The following is a 15,834-nucleotide window of genomic DNA, read 5'->3' as shown; positions in this document are numbered from 1 at the left end:
ATAATATAATAATACAAATTTATAAGTATATGGCATTAATAATAATAAAAAAAAGTTCAATCTGTAGTGGTTGCGAAAACAAAAATAAATCACTAGAGATAGAAACTGGTTTATTTTTCTTGTAGCCAAAAATTACATCCCTATAAACAAAACTATTCATATTGACAATATCTTGGATCACGCTTTGCATAATTAATAATCAAAAGAGTATGGCATTTCTGAATTGTTATAACCAGGTAGACAGTTTGACCTATTCATTTATTAAATTATATTTTACTGTTATATATAGATGAGCCACGGAAATTGCTTTGTTTGGATTTAATGGGATCTGCAGTTTTGCAATCCCACAATGCATTTCACTTCCTAGATACCAGTGACACAACGCGCTGTAACCAAGCATGGCGGCGTTGTGCTGTCTTATTATTTTGACATATTTAGAAACCGCGTTCTGTATTGAAGACACGAACACTACAGGAAACATTAATGTTGCACTCAGAGACACAAACGACACGTCTTCCGATCAAGATGAATCGCTTAATTTCACGGAGCTGGGAGTCACTTCTGCTCCGTCTGATGTCCCTCCTTCAACAGCCCGGACGCCAGAATCCGTGACCGCATTACCGGAGCAGACCGAGAGCCCGGAGAGCGTCAACCCCGAAGCGACGCCCGAGTCCCCGCGAGCCGCCGCGTCAGCACCGCCTCTGCTCCTGTCCGGTGTCCTCCCTGTCCCGCTCACCGACGGTAGGGGTGTGAAGCCTGAGTAATCTGACCGAAACAGTGTGCTTGTTTCCTAGTTTCAGCCTAACTCAGTGTGTGTTCCCGCAGTCTTGCAGCTGTGCCCGTGTAACGTGCGGCGCGAGCAGTGCGACATCAACTGCTGCTGTGACCCGGACTGCGCGGAGGAGCTGTCTCTCTTCACTCGCTGCTCACCGCACACTATCAGGTCAACACACCGGAACAGTAGATGACATTATCCCTTTTCATATACATATCGGCTCACTATTTAGATGAGGGTCCACTTCTCACTAACTATTAACTACGACTTTTGCCTCAATAAACCCCTAATTAATGCTTATTAATAGTTAGTAAGGTAGTTGTTAAAGGGATAGTTCACTTTGAAATTAATTTTTGATATGTTTTAGCTTACCTCAAGGGCATCCAAGATGTAGGTGTCTTTGTTTCCGCAGTAGTTTCAATTTTGATATTTTTAGGTCAAACCGTTCTTGTCTGTCAGTCATATAATGCAGGTCTATGGTCACTGTCTCAAAACACAAGCACAGAGTCCAAATTAAAACAATTCCCCATCGTCCAAATGAAACAATTCCCCATCATAAGTACACATTGATGGCCTAAGACACGAAACGAGCGGTTTGTGTGAGAAAACGAACAGTATTTATATCGTTGTTATCTCTTGAAAACAGCACACGTCCAAATGATCTGACGGCGCGGGCGGGTATAGATATATACATAGATGTCGCTTGGCTACGGTATCGTTCCAATGAACTGCAGTAGCCAAGGCGACATCTATGTTTATATCTATACCCGCCCACGCCGTCAGATCATTTGGACGTGTGCTGTTTTCAAGAGATAACAACGATATAAATACTGTTCGTTTTCTCACACAAACCGCTCATTTCGTGTCTTAGGCCATCAATGTGTACTTATGATGGGGAATTGTTTCATTTGGACGATGGGGAATTGTTTTAATTTGGACTCTGTGCTTGTGTTTTGAGCCAGTGACCATCGACATGCATTATATGACTGTCTGTCTTCAACTTTTTATGTAAACATATTCTGAGTAGTAATTTATAATCTAACTCGTCATTTAAATTGAATGTTCATTGCATTATATGACGGTTTCTGACTTGATTTTGTGTTTGTTTTTTGTTCTTAACAGTAATTAAATAATTATTCTATGAAAAAATAAATCCTTCTATGGTCCTTACAGTAATGATCCCAGACTGTGCAACCGGGAGTCCGTGGTCTATTCCCTGAGCTCTACACCAGAGGGTTTATCTCGAGTTCAGTCCACTGTCCAGCGACAGCTCAACCCTGATGTCTTCTGCATTCAGACTGCTAACTGTACGGCAATCTGGGAAATCTTTACAATTCATTCTTCATTCCTAAGCCCTAATACACCTATAGTCTATTAAGCAATAATGGATTTAAAACATTTTAAAGTGGACTTGTAAGCTGTGAATGGTTTTAACAAGCAAATGTTTTCAATCAGTTTACATTTCTCCCTCTGTTCCTTCTAAGATGAAGAAGGCTTGATGTTTGCGACACCAGAAGTTCCCACCGAGGAGAATTTTGACTCCCTTTTTGGCCGATTTTTGGGCTTCTTCTTTGGCCGTCAGAGCTTGACCAGTGCACTTCAAAATCCTGATGTGGGAAATTCATCAGGATACCAGGTAAACTTTTTGAATATTTGTAAATGGGATATTTGTCGTTAGTCCTGTATGGCTTTCTTTCTTCTGTGAGTGTGTCTAGTCCAGTTGTAATCTGGATGACACTTACATTAGCATCAGGTTACATGTAGGAAACAGCGCTGGAATAGATTTAATGTGATTATAACCGATCAGTGTCTGCACTGATATACAGTTTCACCCTCTCTGCCAATGTTTTCACTTTTGTTAAAAAACATATTGATTTTTAAAATGTCAGACTCAGGATGGTTGTTTTTCTGCAGAAGTGGAATGCGTAACTTTAAAAGAATCGGATTACTGTGTCCGTTCCCCATTTAACATGACAGCTTGTATTAATGTTCTCTTGAATTGATCACTCTTGTTACCAGTGTTTAAGCAGTCCTCGTGTCTCTGTTCTGCCCTCAGTATGGTGATGTCATTCGCACAGTGAATGCGGAGGGGGAGCAGACGTTTTTCACCTTTCCTGCCGCCGCGGGCACAGCTCACTGCTCAGACGCAAACCCTGCAGGTAGACAGAACAAATATTTTAGAAAATGTTAGTGCTGCATGTCCATAAAGTTAAGCTAAGGGATTTTTTCATCCATTTTAATAGCAACAACAGCAAGCTGCATGGTTACAGGTAATATTAGCAATGTTTCCATCCAAAGTTGCGAATTTAACTTATGCATGAAATTGGAATATTGCATAAAACATATGCGAATAAAGCAGCATTTCCATCCCAAGTGTTCAAGAGGATGAAATCGTCACTTCTTGGGAAACTGGTGCAAAATATCTGTAATAAAAATGGAAGTTGCTGCAATCGGGGAAAGCCACTGTGGCTCTTTTATCCTGCATCATAAATGACTTGCGTCTCAGAGACGAAACGCAATAAACACTCGTGTTCGGCTGCCTGGTGTTTGGGAACGCAATCGTGCGAGACTCTTCTGTGATTTTAATGATAGACTTTGGCTCAGGAATTTCACAACGATCAAACCAACATTTGAGATGCTGTCTAGTCCTGTTATTCTATCTCACATGATCTCTTATGGCAAAGCCACATTACTTTTTTTGTGTGTGTGCATCGATGGATTTATTTGGTAAATGTGTTTCCATTGTGGTTTATGCGTATGTATTCTTATTGGATAAAAAAAATTATGTGCCTCAATTGAGTGCGTACGTTTTTTAATGCACATTTTCTGAATTTATGCACATCTTGGCGTTTCCATCCAATGTTTTTATGCAATATCCCAAAATGTGCATAAAACAGGTGGATGGAAACATAGCTATTCATATCTTTAGCAGCAACAGTGTGGGACAATTCACATGTCAAAGTGTAATATATAGGTTTATTGGTTTGTAGATATATTTGTTCATATGTTGAACCCCTTGCACCAGACTATCTTCTTATCTTTTGCTGAAAAGATTTCCCTGTTATTTTACAGGTTTTCTGAAGGATCAGACAAGCAGATGTATGAGGAGCTTTGATTTGGCGCGTGACTGTGCAACACTTGAAGCTCTGGCCTTGAGGACTTATATTAATTTCAACATCCGTTCTGTGAGTCCCTTGGTCTTTAAGGGGGCTTTATTGACCATTTTGATGTTACTATGTCATATAACAACCTCTGTTTGTTTTCTCTAGGGGAAAAAACAGGAATCTGAAGTAAGTGTTTGGAATTTCACATGATGAATTATTCGCATCTTCATGTATCTTTACATACATTTTGTTTGTTACCTGAGGTCATCGGTGTGGAAGTGGCAGCCATTACCCTGCAGTCTTTGGAGGGCACACGGACGCCAGTGGACCCAGCTGACAGTGGCGTCTATTTTCCTTTGCTCCTGGAGTCTGGTGACATCTGCAACAACGTTGTTCAGGAGGTGTGCACATAATGCACCTATTACTAATATATCAGAAATCTGAAATGTGTCAGGATTCGTAAACTGTTTAATAAGGTCATGACTATTCTGTCAGGTCAAATACACTTTCAGGTACAGTGAAGCTGGGGAAATCCTGAATGTGTTGGCATCGTTTTTGCTGGGAGCCATTAAAAGCGTCACGGTGCCCATTCAACAAGAGTTTCATATTACATTCATGCAGGTACTTAATTCTACCCTTTCAATATTTTCTTGAAACTTCTTGGATCTTATTTTATCAAGAAGGAAGTCATGGTTTTGTGTACATTCTTTGATAGGAGATCTCCAGCAGAGCGGGGTTACGTTTCAGTGGCAATCCTGGCTATGTGGTGGGACGGCCCCTTGTGGCCGGAACAAGAACAGCCGAATATCCTTTATTAGAACCTGTTTGGGCAGATGTCTTGCATCATTTTTTAAACACCACTAATTTAATCCCTATAATTAAAAAAATAAAAATAAAATAAATTCAACTCTTTAAACATATTTCTCAAAACTAAGTTTTTAGACTACTAAAACAATTAACACAAACATCATAGCAAATTTAAATTGTGCGATACAGCACCACAAAATGTCCACCACAATGTTTTGGATATTTAAAAAAACTAAACACTGACATCACATTTGAATATTAATTTTAATATATTCAGTAAATTGAATGTGTAAAGTGTTCTTTCATTAATAATTTGTATATTGGTGGAATTTCAAACAATCATTATTAATATTGTGTATTAATATTTCTGAAAATATGTTGTGTCTATGACATCATCTAAATTCAGTGAAATGAAATTTCAAATTATTATAATTTATTTAGAATTATTTCAAAAGTGTGCTAGTGTTTATTTTCCATAATAGAGTTTAATAAATAAATGCAAAGCCTGTCATGTATCCAAACATCCACCGTTGTGGCACAGTCCTTGACCCCTGTTTTACTGGGATAGTTCAGTCCTCTGACCCAAAAGGATCACTCACTATCCTCCAAAACTCTGGAAATCAGGATTGCTTGCTTGGCTCGTCTCAGCGCTCCCCTGTCAGGTTTGGGATTGACGTGGTATCAGGCTGCACTCTGAAGTAAGAGGCTATTGTAATAATAATAATGATTATTGAATAATGATTTGTGTTTTGATGAATTAGACAAGCATTGTCCAACAAGCAAGCAATTATGTAATATTAATCACCATTACTATTAAATGTGCATTCATGTCCTCCCTTCCTTAGGCTGTCTGATGGAGTTAATTGTTCTCTGGTATCTGAAGTCATTTTATGGACGCTAAAAGGACAGAGCTTCCCCGATCATGTGGCCTCGTTTGGGAATTCCTTGCCTCAGAACCCCTTGGACTGGGTGCCAATACAAAACCAAACGATAACATCGGTAAACAGCATACTTGTCATTTTCTCTGTGTGTGGAGTGGAGAACTCATGCTGAAGTTTGGAATTTCTTTAAAGAGAAGTGTCTAAGTTAGGGGAAATGTTGACATGTAAACATGGCTGGCAGTGACCATGATGATGCAAAGCTGATTTGTAAGCACTGTTTATTCTTTTAACGAATGTCTTGCGTCACTTTATGGTTTACTAAGGGCACACAAGCTTGCAGCATACCACTGTCTTATCATCTTGAAGTAAAATGGACCAAGTACGGAACCTTGGTGAACCCCCAGGCTCAGATTGTGAGCGTCATGGAAACAATCATTACTAACACCAGCAGTTTGGTAAGTTAACATCCCAGAACATTTTTCATGACTTTTAGCCATTATGTAAAACTTTTATTTATTAAAACACAAGCTCATTTTTTAGGTCTTTATTAAAACCATTAGAGATTATATGTGATTATAGAGATTATATGTGAAATCAGGGGCCAGTTGCACAAACATAGCCATTATGTTAGGAATGTGTCTTAAGAAGACACTGACCTACTGCTGACCAACTAGCAGTTAACCAAGGGGTAATCAGTCATATCTTTTGGATTCAAATTACCTACCTTTTTATGTTGGGGGACTAAATTGTAAGACTAGTCTAAGCAGTTTATGCAACTGGCCACAGATATAAAGTTAACATTGTAACCTTTTTTGTTTAGGCCCTCCTTACCAGTGCCAGTGGTCTTCTGTCTGTCACAAGCTCAGTGCGTTTTATTGATGTGTCTGCATCTGCCAGTCCAGGATTCAAAGTTCCTCCTACAATTGACGCTAAACTGCCCTTTGACTTTTTCTTTCCATTTGTATAATGGAATATTTCTGAATCTCTTTTGGCAACAGCAAGAAAGACCACTTATTTCTCTGTCCATTCTCAGGTCTTTTTTTTTTTTAATTATTTTTTTTTAAAGGTTGTATATGGTGTATATTGTCAAGTCATGTTGTATATACTGTGCTGATTCATATTTAAAAACAAATAAAGAATTCTTTCATACCAGTGTACTGATCTGAGACTATATATAATACATAGGTATCAGTACACAAACACACACACACACACACATATATATATATATAAAATGTGTCTAAACAATTCAATTCAAAGATATGCGCGCACAGTAAATTGAACATTCATTTTTACAATATTTACTCAAAATTCACTAGAAAATGTGCACTATTCATTGTAAAATCTGTTGTTTAATGTTTGAACTGTTGCAATAGTGAAATACCACTACTGTTAATAAGCCATTTCATCAACCAGGTAGATATGTTGGTCAATCAATATTTCATTATTATAATTTTTTTTTACAAAACAGTATTTATTGCATAGTTTTCAGTTGCTCAAACACATTGACAATTAGAATGAGAAAAACATTAAGAGAAAGTGCAGTTCATAGATAAAACAGCAATATTGGTTATGATATTTTGGAAAATGAGAAAAAAAAAAAATCAATCTATTGAGTTTAAATTTCCAGTATATACCTTGTGCAGTTTATATATTTCCTTTGTTTGTTTGTTTTTTATTTTTTTATTTGACCTACATGGGTCACTGGCTTTATTAACCATCTACCCTTATTTGTGCCACTAAAGATCTGCCAGGGGACGGAGATCGAATGACAATAAACATCACTGTAACATGACCTTCTTCACATTTCATGTGGAATGAATAGACATGATTAGTCTTAAGCTCATTCTCATGTTGTGGTGCGTTTAATGAATAACCCTGGTGCTTCAAAACTCAATGTTGTGCTGTTTTAAGAGCACACGAAGCCTGGCATTTTCTTCGTCCTGTTGAAAGATTAAATTAATTAATTTAATAATTAATATAATTAATCATTACTAATGTTAAAGAAGAGCTACTCACCATTTTTGTGTTCCGCTCTTGAAGTTCATTGACTTGATGAACAAGGTTTCCATTGATCTCCTTTAGTTTCTGAACTCTGTGATGGGCACGATTTTTCACCGACAGCAAGATACCTATAAGAGAGCAAACAAGTAAGAAAAGACACAAAAAATGTAAGATACTAGAGTGCAACAGTGGGTTCCAGAAGTATAACAACCTATACATTTTGTCTGTAGAGATTTTTTTTAGTGAAAATGTACATAAACATATAATCAAGTACTTAAGTAAAATGGCCCAAGTACAGAACCTTGGTGAACCCCAAGGCTCATAATGTGAGCATCATGGAAACAATAATCACTGATACCAGCAGTTTGGTAAGTTAATCATACCGAAACATTTATGACTTTCAAATGTTTTCAAAAGTGTTATATATTTATTTTATTAATTAATTAATTAATTAATTAAATGCCAATCATTTTATATTTTACTGATGTTTTTGACTCGATTACACATTTGCAACAATTATTAGGATGAAAATTTAATTTCCTTATTAAAGAATTTAAGTACTTTAAATACCCTGAAAAGAAAATGAATGGGAAAAACATCCAGATCCAGGGTACCTGAAAAGTGAGTGATTATTGTTGCACTCTATTGCTGGGTAAAAATCATTCCCGTACCATTAATGATCCTGGCCACTCTCCACAGCCTGAGCAAGATCAGAAGCCCCATGGCATCAAATGCATCTTCCTTCGTGATATATACAATATCTAGGATAAAGGATACCACCACCACAATCCCATCAAACACCTCAAACTTATGGTGGAGGAATTCTAGGCGATAGGCAAAGATTTTTCCGCACAGCTCCACCATGAAGAACGTGAGAAGGGCGAGGCTGAGATAGTGGAATACCTGGAATGATGAAAGCAATAAATTGGATAGTGGATAATTACAGAATAATTGCTGACTTCTCATATTTCTGTTGACACACATGACACATTATCATCCATATTTAGTGCTGACTGGGCTTCTGAAGTGCACTCACCTGCGGGGCGATTCTGTGATGATCTGCTTGAATGATAGACAAGTCAATAAGCAGCTCGCATAGAACGAAAATGGCATCCAAGACGACCAAGCACACAACAACGATCTAATCAACAAAATAACAGTCCAAAGTTACGTTCATTGATGTAAAAAATATATATTTATGTATATAAATATTCATATACATATCAAGAGTTTGATCATTTACCTGAAACCTCTCTGTTCTGTAGAGGCGGCGTAGGGAGTCCCTGAAGCTGAGCTGGTCCAAGTGCTGCCCTGTGGCGAGCTCAATGTCTTCACTGGCATCATGTGGTTCCTCTTCATGCCACTGTCCGGCGGTGCTTTGCCCATCGCCCACCGCTGTGAAATGTTTCAAATAACGGGACATTTTCCTCAGGGGTCACATGAGTTGAATGCTAAACAAACAGAACAGCACCTTGAGCATCAGAATGAATGAATCGGATTTATGTATTCAGTATTCAGATTTGTGATTGTTTTAAATTGTAAAGAAATTTCATCATGAAGAAGGCTTGAACCAAATGTAGGTGAGACCAAGGCTAGTTGTCTCACTTTTACTCAAGTAATTATTTTAAAGTCAGTTTATGTGGGCACAATCTTGTTCAAATGTTTTTTTAAAATAAATAAATAAATACACTGTAAACAGTGATCGACTTACCTTTAGAAAGTGAGGAAACGTTGCCTTAAAACTATAAAGTAAATACACTTCATATGTAATTGAAAAAAAATAGGTTTTGTCAATTCACATAACTTATTTTTTTCAATTACGCATACTTAATCATTTTAAAGCAACTGGTTTCCTCGCTTTTTATAAGTTAAGTCAACTGCATAAAGTGTTTCTAATAACATAACTCTAACACTATACAAAAAAACAACAACAAAAATCACTATACTAGCAGGGCTAATTGTGGTCATATCCATTCAAGGCGCAATTTTAAGCAACGTTAAAACAGTATTAAATATAAAGCAATGAATGAAATAGCAAATTGTGAACGGTAACATGCAGAAAAAGCTAATATAATCAATCATACATTTTAGATAGTGGTTTCATTGTTGCCCACTAGCAATTACATACAATTTTGATGATTCTGAAATTAGTTTGGATGACTGAATTAAAAAAAAAAAAATTAAGAGGCAAGCACACGTAGGTAATCACATCTAAAAGAGCCTATCTATGCATAAATAACAGTAGTTCAATAGCCTACATGTTATCGCCACTTAAATGGCGTTTCAGTATTCAAATCTTAAGTTTGAAGAAAGGTTTTGCATGCCACATCTACAGAAATCTTCAACAGATGTCTTATTTTAAGAGACATTTCAAAACAAAAGTGCAGTATTGCTGACTAAATAAAATGACAGTATTTTTCTGTCTACGCGGTAGAGCCGACATGCATCATAAAACACTCACTTTTCATCCGTGACTTGAGCCTAACTCGTGATTTCCTGTGACATTTGAACATTTAAAGTCAACAAATTTTACAGGTGCACTGTTTACGAGTGACAACAATTAAATGTAAGACATTGGACTTATCTGGTCATTTTAATTTTGGATTTCAGCTGAAGGTGACAGTGTCATTTAAATTTTTCACATAATTATTTAGACAGTCAGACTTTTTAATTCGGGCACAGTTCAAAAAGAAAGAAAAGTTACAGTGCAAATAATAATAATGATAATAATAATTACCTGTTTTTGTTGCTGGAACGATGTTGCTAACGGCTAACGCAGCATTTTTTCAGGAGCAACAATCTGAATTCTGTCAAAAACTTTGACCCTAAACTCCGCCTCTGCAACATGAACGTGATCCTCTGCACAGGATGCAGTCTGAAGGAAATGACATTTCCCAAATCCTTGAACACATTATGCACGGGACCCAAGAACTGTGGCACTGGCTTTATGAAGTACTGAAACGTTGACATTTATAATTTAACACGAATTTGTATGTTTTTAAAGGTTAAAAAGTTGAACAGTTAGATAGCCAAGATAGATAGATAGATAGATAGATAGATAGATAGATAGATAGATAGATAGATAGATAGATAGATAGATAGATAGATAGATAGATAGATAGATAAAAAAAGACAGATAAGTTTGTCTATCTGTCTGACTTTTCAACTTTTTAACCTTTAAAACATTGACAAAAAAATTTGAATGACAGATTGAACGACAGACAAATAGACAGATAGATAGACAGACAGTCAGACAGACAGACAAATAGACAGATAGATAGACAGACAGTCAGACAGACAGACAAATAGACAGATAGATAGACAGACAGTCAGACAGACAGACAAATAGACAGATAGATTGAACAACAGATAGACAGACAGACAAGATGATAGATTGAGATAGATGGCTATATAGATAGATAGATGATCGATAGATAGGCCTAGATAGTTTGTCTATCTATCTATCTATCTATCTATCTATCTATCTATCTATCTATCTATCTATCTATCTATCTATCTATCCAACTTTTTAACCTTTAAAACATCCAAATTCGTGTTAAATAATTTTTTCGCCATTGAAAACAAAGAAAATGTTTTTAAGAAGGCTCAGTGATTTTTACCCCTTAAAATAAAAGTCAGTGGGGTCCAAAACTGTAAGTTTCATTCAGGCTAAACTGCGCTGTGCTTCTCTGTGTGTAAGCATGCTTGTTACCAAGTTACTAACTGAATGAATGAAGTAACCAGTGTCCCCCTCTGAAAATGCCACAGCTCCCATATCTCACATTTTGTAGCAAACACACTGGCTGGAGATCAGACACACATTAGCCAATTCTGTGGTCGACCTTTGAAATCCTTTACAGCCTGTCAACATTTTATTCAGCTTCAGTTGGAGTTCCCTTTCTCAAGAATGTGAAATGCTTTGTGCCGTTGATTTGTACACCCTATTGAACATTTAAACAATATATAGGCCTATGTTGTTTGTTGGTGGTATATTACATGGTGTGTGTGACAAAAATGTCTATCAAGTAATGCTCAAACTGAAAGGGCAGAAGCTCCCATCTGTATATCTCAGTACATCTATCTTAAAAGTTAATGGATGGCATGTAGAAGTTTAAGGATGAAAGTGTTTAAATACTTTTAAGATAAATTTGGTTTATCTTTTGTTTAGTTTATCACTAAACGGGGGACTTTTGCCTCACACTGAGCAACATGTAAATGATTTTTAATCATGGTTGCGTTGTGTTGTTCCATCAATATTGAATATAAAAATATTTTTTGATCGTCAAGCACTTTGTGGACATAAAAAGTTAGCATTTTGCTCTAAAGTGTCCTGCTGTGTCACTTTTGTTGGCCAGTAGGAGGCGCTGTTTAGCTAGAGAAAAAGCGAATGAACAAACTTTTCTTTGCTGTTCTACCATAGACTGTAAAAAAATTCTACTCATTGTTTCCAGTTTAATCAGTGTAGCATTTATAAAGGTCATACAAATTTTACTGCAAACTATTTGCTTTAGAAAATATAGACTACAGTTTAGTCCAAGAAAGCACTACCATCGAACTTGATCCAAACAGGGTAAAGCCCTAAAATAGACCTCAACAGTATGGGATGAATAGCTTCAACTGTTACCCAGTATGAATGGGGTGCATACAGACCAGTCCAGAGACCCGAACTCAGTGAATCTGTAACTGTGTAGAACTCTCTCTTTTTTTTTTTTAGTAAGTTATAAAACAAGGACGCTTGAAAAATTTAATAAATAATAACGGAATCATTTTGGGGGCATCCTATTCATTATTGCTGAACTCTCTTAAAGGGATATACTCCACCCAAAAATGGAAAATTATCTCACATTTACTCAGCCTCATGCCGTCCAAGATGTAGCCTATGACTTTCTTTCTCCTGTGAAACACAAATGGAAACTTTTAGAAAAACAGGCCTATTCAATCTCTGCGAGTTCATATGATGCAAGTGGATGGGTCCCTCAAAGTTGACTCTTCAAAAACCACAGTGAACATAAGGGTAACCCATTCGACTACAGTAGATGAATCAATAGTGTCTTCTAAATAAAAGGTCTGTGTGAGAAAAATGCTAATGTTTTAAACGTCACTTCCGGTTAACTGTCAGTACTGTGAAGCTGATGTTGTCTGGGTGAGTAAATGATGAGAGAATTTTCCATTATTTGGTGAAGTAGGCCTATCCCTTTAAGGTATGGTCAGATTTGCGAAATGTCAGTAAAATTTGCAGGCAAAAAAAAGAAAAAAAAAAAGAAGAAGCTGCATTGTAATTGTGCTTTTCAATCCTGGTCCTGGGGACCCACAGCTCTGCACATTTTAATATGTCTCCCTTATCTGACACACCCAGTTCATAGAGCTCTTTCTTAACGAGCTGATGATGAATCAGGTGTGTTAAATGAGGGAGACATACAAACTGTGCAGAGCTGTGGGTCCCCAGGACCTGCATGTGTTCGGGAATCTTTCACTCTCACGCAAAATTCCCAATCGGATGGATTTCTATAGAAATGATTGGATTTCCACCATGTAAATTCGGCACCTTTAGCAAAGTGCGTAAATCCGCTCCACATTTACGCTGCTCCAGTTCGGTTGTTTTTCCTTTTTTCTTGCAGAACATGTTGACGTGTTTATGACATTAACAATATGTTCAATGTCATCAGAATACAAACGAGAAGAGTTTACAAAGAGCTAAAAAAAAAAAAAAAAAAAGAACATGAGGGAAAGATATTAATCTCTATAAATCTGGCTTTCTTGCTTGGAGACATGCAAAGATTGACGCTTTTGAGCTTTTCGATTATGTAGAAGAGAAATACCAACTAATTAGTCCATTTTATAATTTAATCAGACTATAGTAGGTTAATTATTTTTTATAGAAATGTTCTATAAAAACATCAAATATAGTTAATCTGCAAGGTTGTGATTACGTCTGATATTCAGTACAGCAACGCTCTCGCGCGTGTGACTTGGCTTAAATTGCGCGTGGACTATTTGCTTTTACCAAACAGGGACATTAAAAGAGTGCAGGGCAGAAATGAATACTGATGGAGCTTAACAGCAGAAACTGTCGTTCGACGTAATAAATGCTGCAGATAAATAAGTTTCTCCTCCCAAAGACTGAGAGAAGCGTGCGGGGCGTCAGGAGTGTGCTGCAGGTAACACAACGCACCCTTTATGCGCGCGCTGGAGGCGGGAGCAGCTCTGGGCTGCTGGGGTGGGGTGTGACTGGACCGGAGGATCCGGTTTCGCCGGCAGAGAGAGAAACACACACACACTGGTTCGCCGTTTCTCCTCTCACTCTCCACCGCACGCTGTTCCAGCACACAGCGCGCTGTTCTGGAGGACTCTGGTCAATGAGACACGCTGTGAGTGACTGCTCATCTTCTCTGGTGTGTTGGTAAGCCATATTCATCACACTCAGCAACAGATGCAGACTAGAAGCATTGCTGGTGGTCCTTTATAATAACAATTTCTGTCATTCTTAACTACTGTTTGGAACAGTTATTGAACGGTTTATGAAAACGCTAGGGCTATAGTTATCACATGAGGAAGTTGTCTCAAGATCTGTATAGGAGAGTCGAGTCTATAAAGTCCAATTAAACAAATGATTAGTTTTCTAACAGTGGTTTTGTATGTTGGTTTCAAACACCTTTGGTTTATTAAAGCATCCTAAATTAGGGATTTAATTCTATTCCCCAAAGCTAAAATTACAGTAGGCTATCTTCCTTTTTTTGTAATAGCTTTTTTTTTTTACTTTGTTCAGTTTATTAATTACAGTATATTTTTAGTCATTTAATATTTTTTTATGTTATATTTTACTTGTTAGCTGTTTTATAAATGTCTTAGCTTACTGTTTTGCAGTAAATCCTTTTTGTAGGCTGTTTAATGGCAGGCTCCAGTGAGATGTCTTACCCTATATAGTGCGTCAACACGTTCCACTATAGGATCAATAGTGTGTTAAATGAACTGTATCTTTCTTGTGGGGCAATACTAGTGGAAATGTTCAAAAGTGTATAACCAAGTCATTGTGTGTACAGAATCTGACTTCCAAATATGTGCACTTGTAGAGGAGTCAGTTTGTTCAGGGGAGTTATCTGAGTCCTGTAAGAGGGAAGATTTGAACGGTCACTTCAGAAACTTACTTAAGTGAAAAAATGTGAATTTCTGTAATATTGTGAAATATTATTACAATTTAAAATAACTGTTTTCTGTTTTAAAACATAATTTATTCCGGTGATCAAAGCTGAATTTCAGCATCATTACTCCAGTCTTCAGTGTCACATGATCCTTCAGAAATCCTTCTAATATTTGATTTGATGCTCAAGAAGACACATTTCTTATTCTCATCAATGTTGAAAACAGTTGTGCTGCACGCTTAATATTTCCGTGGAAACATTTTTTTTCTAGGGTCTTTGGTGAAAAAGTTCAAGAACAGCATTTGTTTGATAAATTATGTCTTTACTGTCACTTTTGATCAATTTAATGCATTCTTGCTGAATAAAATTATTAATTTCATTAAAAAAAAAAAAAACTCACTGACCTCAAACTTTCGAACTGTAGTGTATGTACAAGGAAAGTGATGTTACTAAGTGCCTTTTATGCCACACATATTGATAAAATAATGATTTTTTAACACACTAATAAGTAATACACAGGCGTTCCCCATTCCAGTTGCAGGTTAAATCAGGATCAAACAATCATTTGATCTGAAAAAGGAAATGCAACCTAAAACATCTACAAAACTTACAATGAATTCCTTCAGATAAACACCGTTTTACTTTTTAACTGTTGGGCCGTCTGCCAAACTGAATCTACTTCCTCTGCACTAACAGAATGATGGGTATTGCTCAAAGCATAGGATGTAACATTAGTTAAATAGTCATTTCATTCTTAATAGAGAGCTGTTGCACGTCTAGACATCAAACTCATTTGAACATTCAATGGCAGCTTTAAATCAAAACTCCATTTTAATTTCAGTCCCCACTTAGTTTCCCATACCGGTGAGTTTTTTTAAAAGTAATGTCTTATTAAACTTTGGCTCTCTGATTATTATTATAAAAAAAAAAAAAAATCCTCACACTAATGCCCGCTTTCTTTTTCTCTCTCTCACACACACAAACACGCACACATTCAAGCTTATTAATATTAATTTCCTGTGCTATCCTGGGTTTGGAATATGTGTTTGCAGCAGTCTGTAGGTGTTTATTATACATTATGCGGCACTGAAACAAATCACTGCTAATTCCCTGACAATACTGGC

General features: G+C 36.8%; 3 protein-coding genes across 6 annotated transcripts in view; 2 read left to right on the top strand and 1 right to left on the bottom strand.

Moving 5' to 3' along the window:
- The first annotated feature begins 266 nt into the window (after positions 1–266).
- Positions 267–6,617, top strand: tctn1 (tectonic family member 1). Its single transcript, XM_084400391.1, has 14 exons — positions 267–741; positions 826–943; positions 1,949–2,082; positions 2,260–2,411; positions 2,832–2,934; positions 3,848–3,960; positions 4,045–4,065; positions 4,143–4,280; positions 4,375–4,500; positions 4,595–4,683; positions 5,247–5,384; positions 5,532–5,685; positions 5,891–6,022; positions 6,388–6,617. The coding sequence occupies exons 1-14, from the start codon at positions 399–401 to the stop codon at positions 6,532–6,534; spliced, it is 1,908 nt and encodes a 635-aa protein (XP_084256517.1). The 5' UTR covers positions 267–398; the 3' UTR covers positions 6,535–6,617.
- A 286-nt stretch (positions 6,618–6,903) lies between these two features.
- On the bottom strand, positions 6,904–12,873 carry hvcn1 (hydrogen voltage-gated channel 1). 3 transcript variants are annotated; one of them, XM_084400396.1, is made up of 7 exons: positions 12,196–12,873; positions 10,309–10,446; positions 8,815–9,022; positions 8,608–8,712; positions 8,243–8,474; positions 7,587–7,699; positions 6,904–7,510 (listed from the first exon to the last, which is right to left on the bottom strand). In XM_084400396.1, exons 3-7 carry the CDS (start codon positions 8,992–8,994, stop codon positions 7,454–7,456), a joined length of 687 nt encoding a protein of 228 aa, XP_084256522.1. In that variant the 5' UTR covers positions 8,995–9,022; positions 10,309–10,446; positions 12,196–12,873; the 3' UTR covers positions 6,904–7,453. The 3 variants fall into 3 exon arrangements, with proteins under 3 accessions (XP_084256522.1, XP_084256523.1, XP_084256524.1); XM_084400397.1 differs by having other exon boundaries at positions 12,416–12,602; XM_084400398.1 differs by lacking the exon at positions 12,196–12,873 and adding an exon at positions 10,033–10,067 and having other exon boundaries at positions 10,309–10,411.
- Positions 12,874–13,499: 626 nt separating this feature from the next.
- csgalnact1a (chondroitin sulfate N-acetylgalactosaminyltransferase 1a) overlaps positions 13,500–15,834 on the top strand; it is a 36,506-nt gene continuing 34,171 nt past the window's right edge. The window contains exon 1 of one of the 2 annotated variants that reach the window (XM_084400393.1): positions 13,500–13,971. The gene's annotated coding sequence lies outside the window, so the exon portion shown is untranslated. The remainder of the gene's footprint in view (positions 13,972–15,834) is intronic. The other variant, XM_084400394.1, reaches the window with a different exon arrangement.

The sequence above is a fragment of the Rutilus rutilus genome (assembly GCF_951802725.1).
Source record: "Rutilus rutilus genome assembly, chromosome: 25".
In the NCBI taxonomy this organism is placed as follows: domain Eukaryota; kingdom Metazoa; phylum Chordata; class Actinopteri; order Cypriniformes; family Leuciscidae; genus Rutilus; species Rutilus rutilus.
Note: the sequence above shows the minus strand (reverse complement) of the source record. Positions and strands in the feature narration are given on the sequence as shown.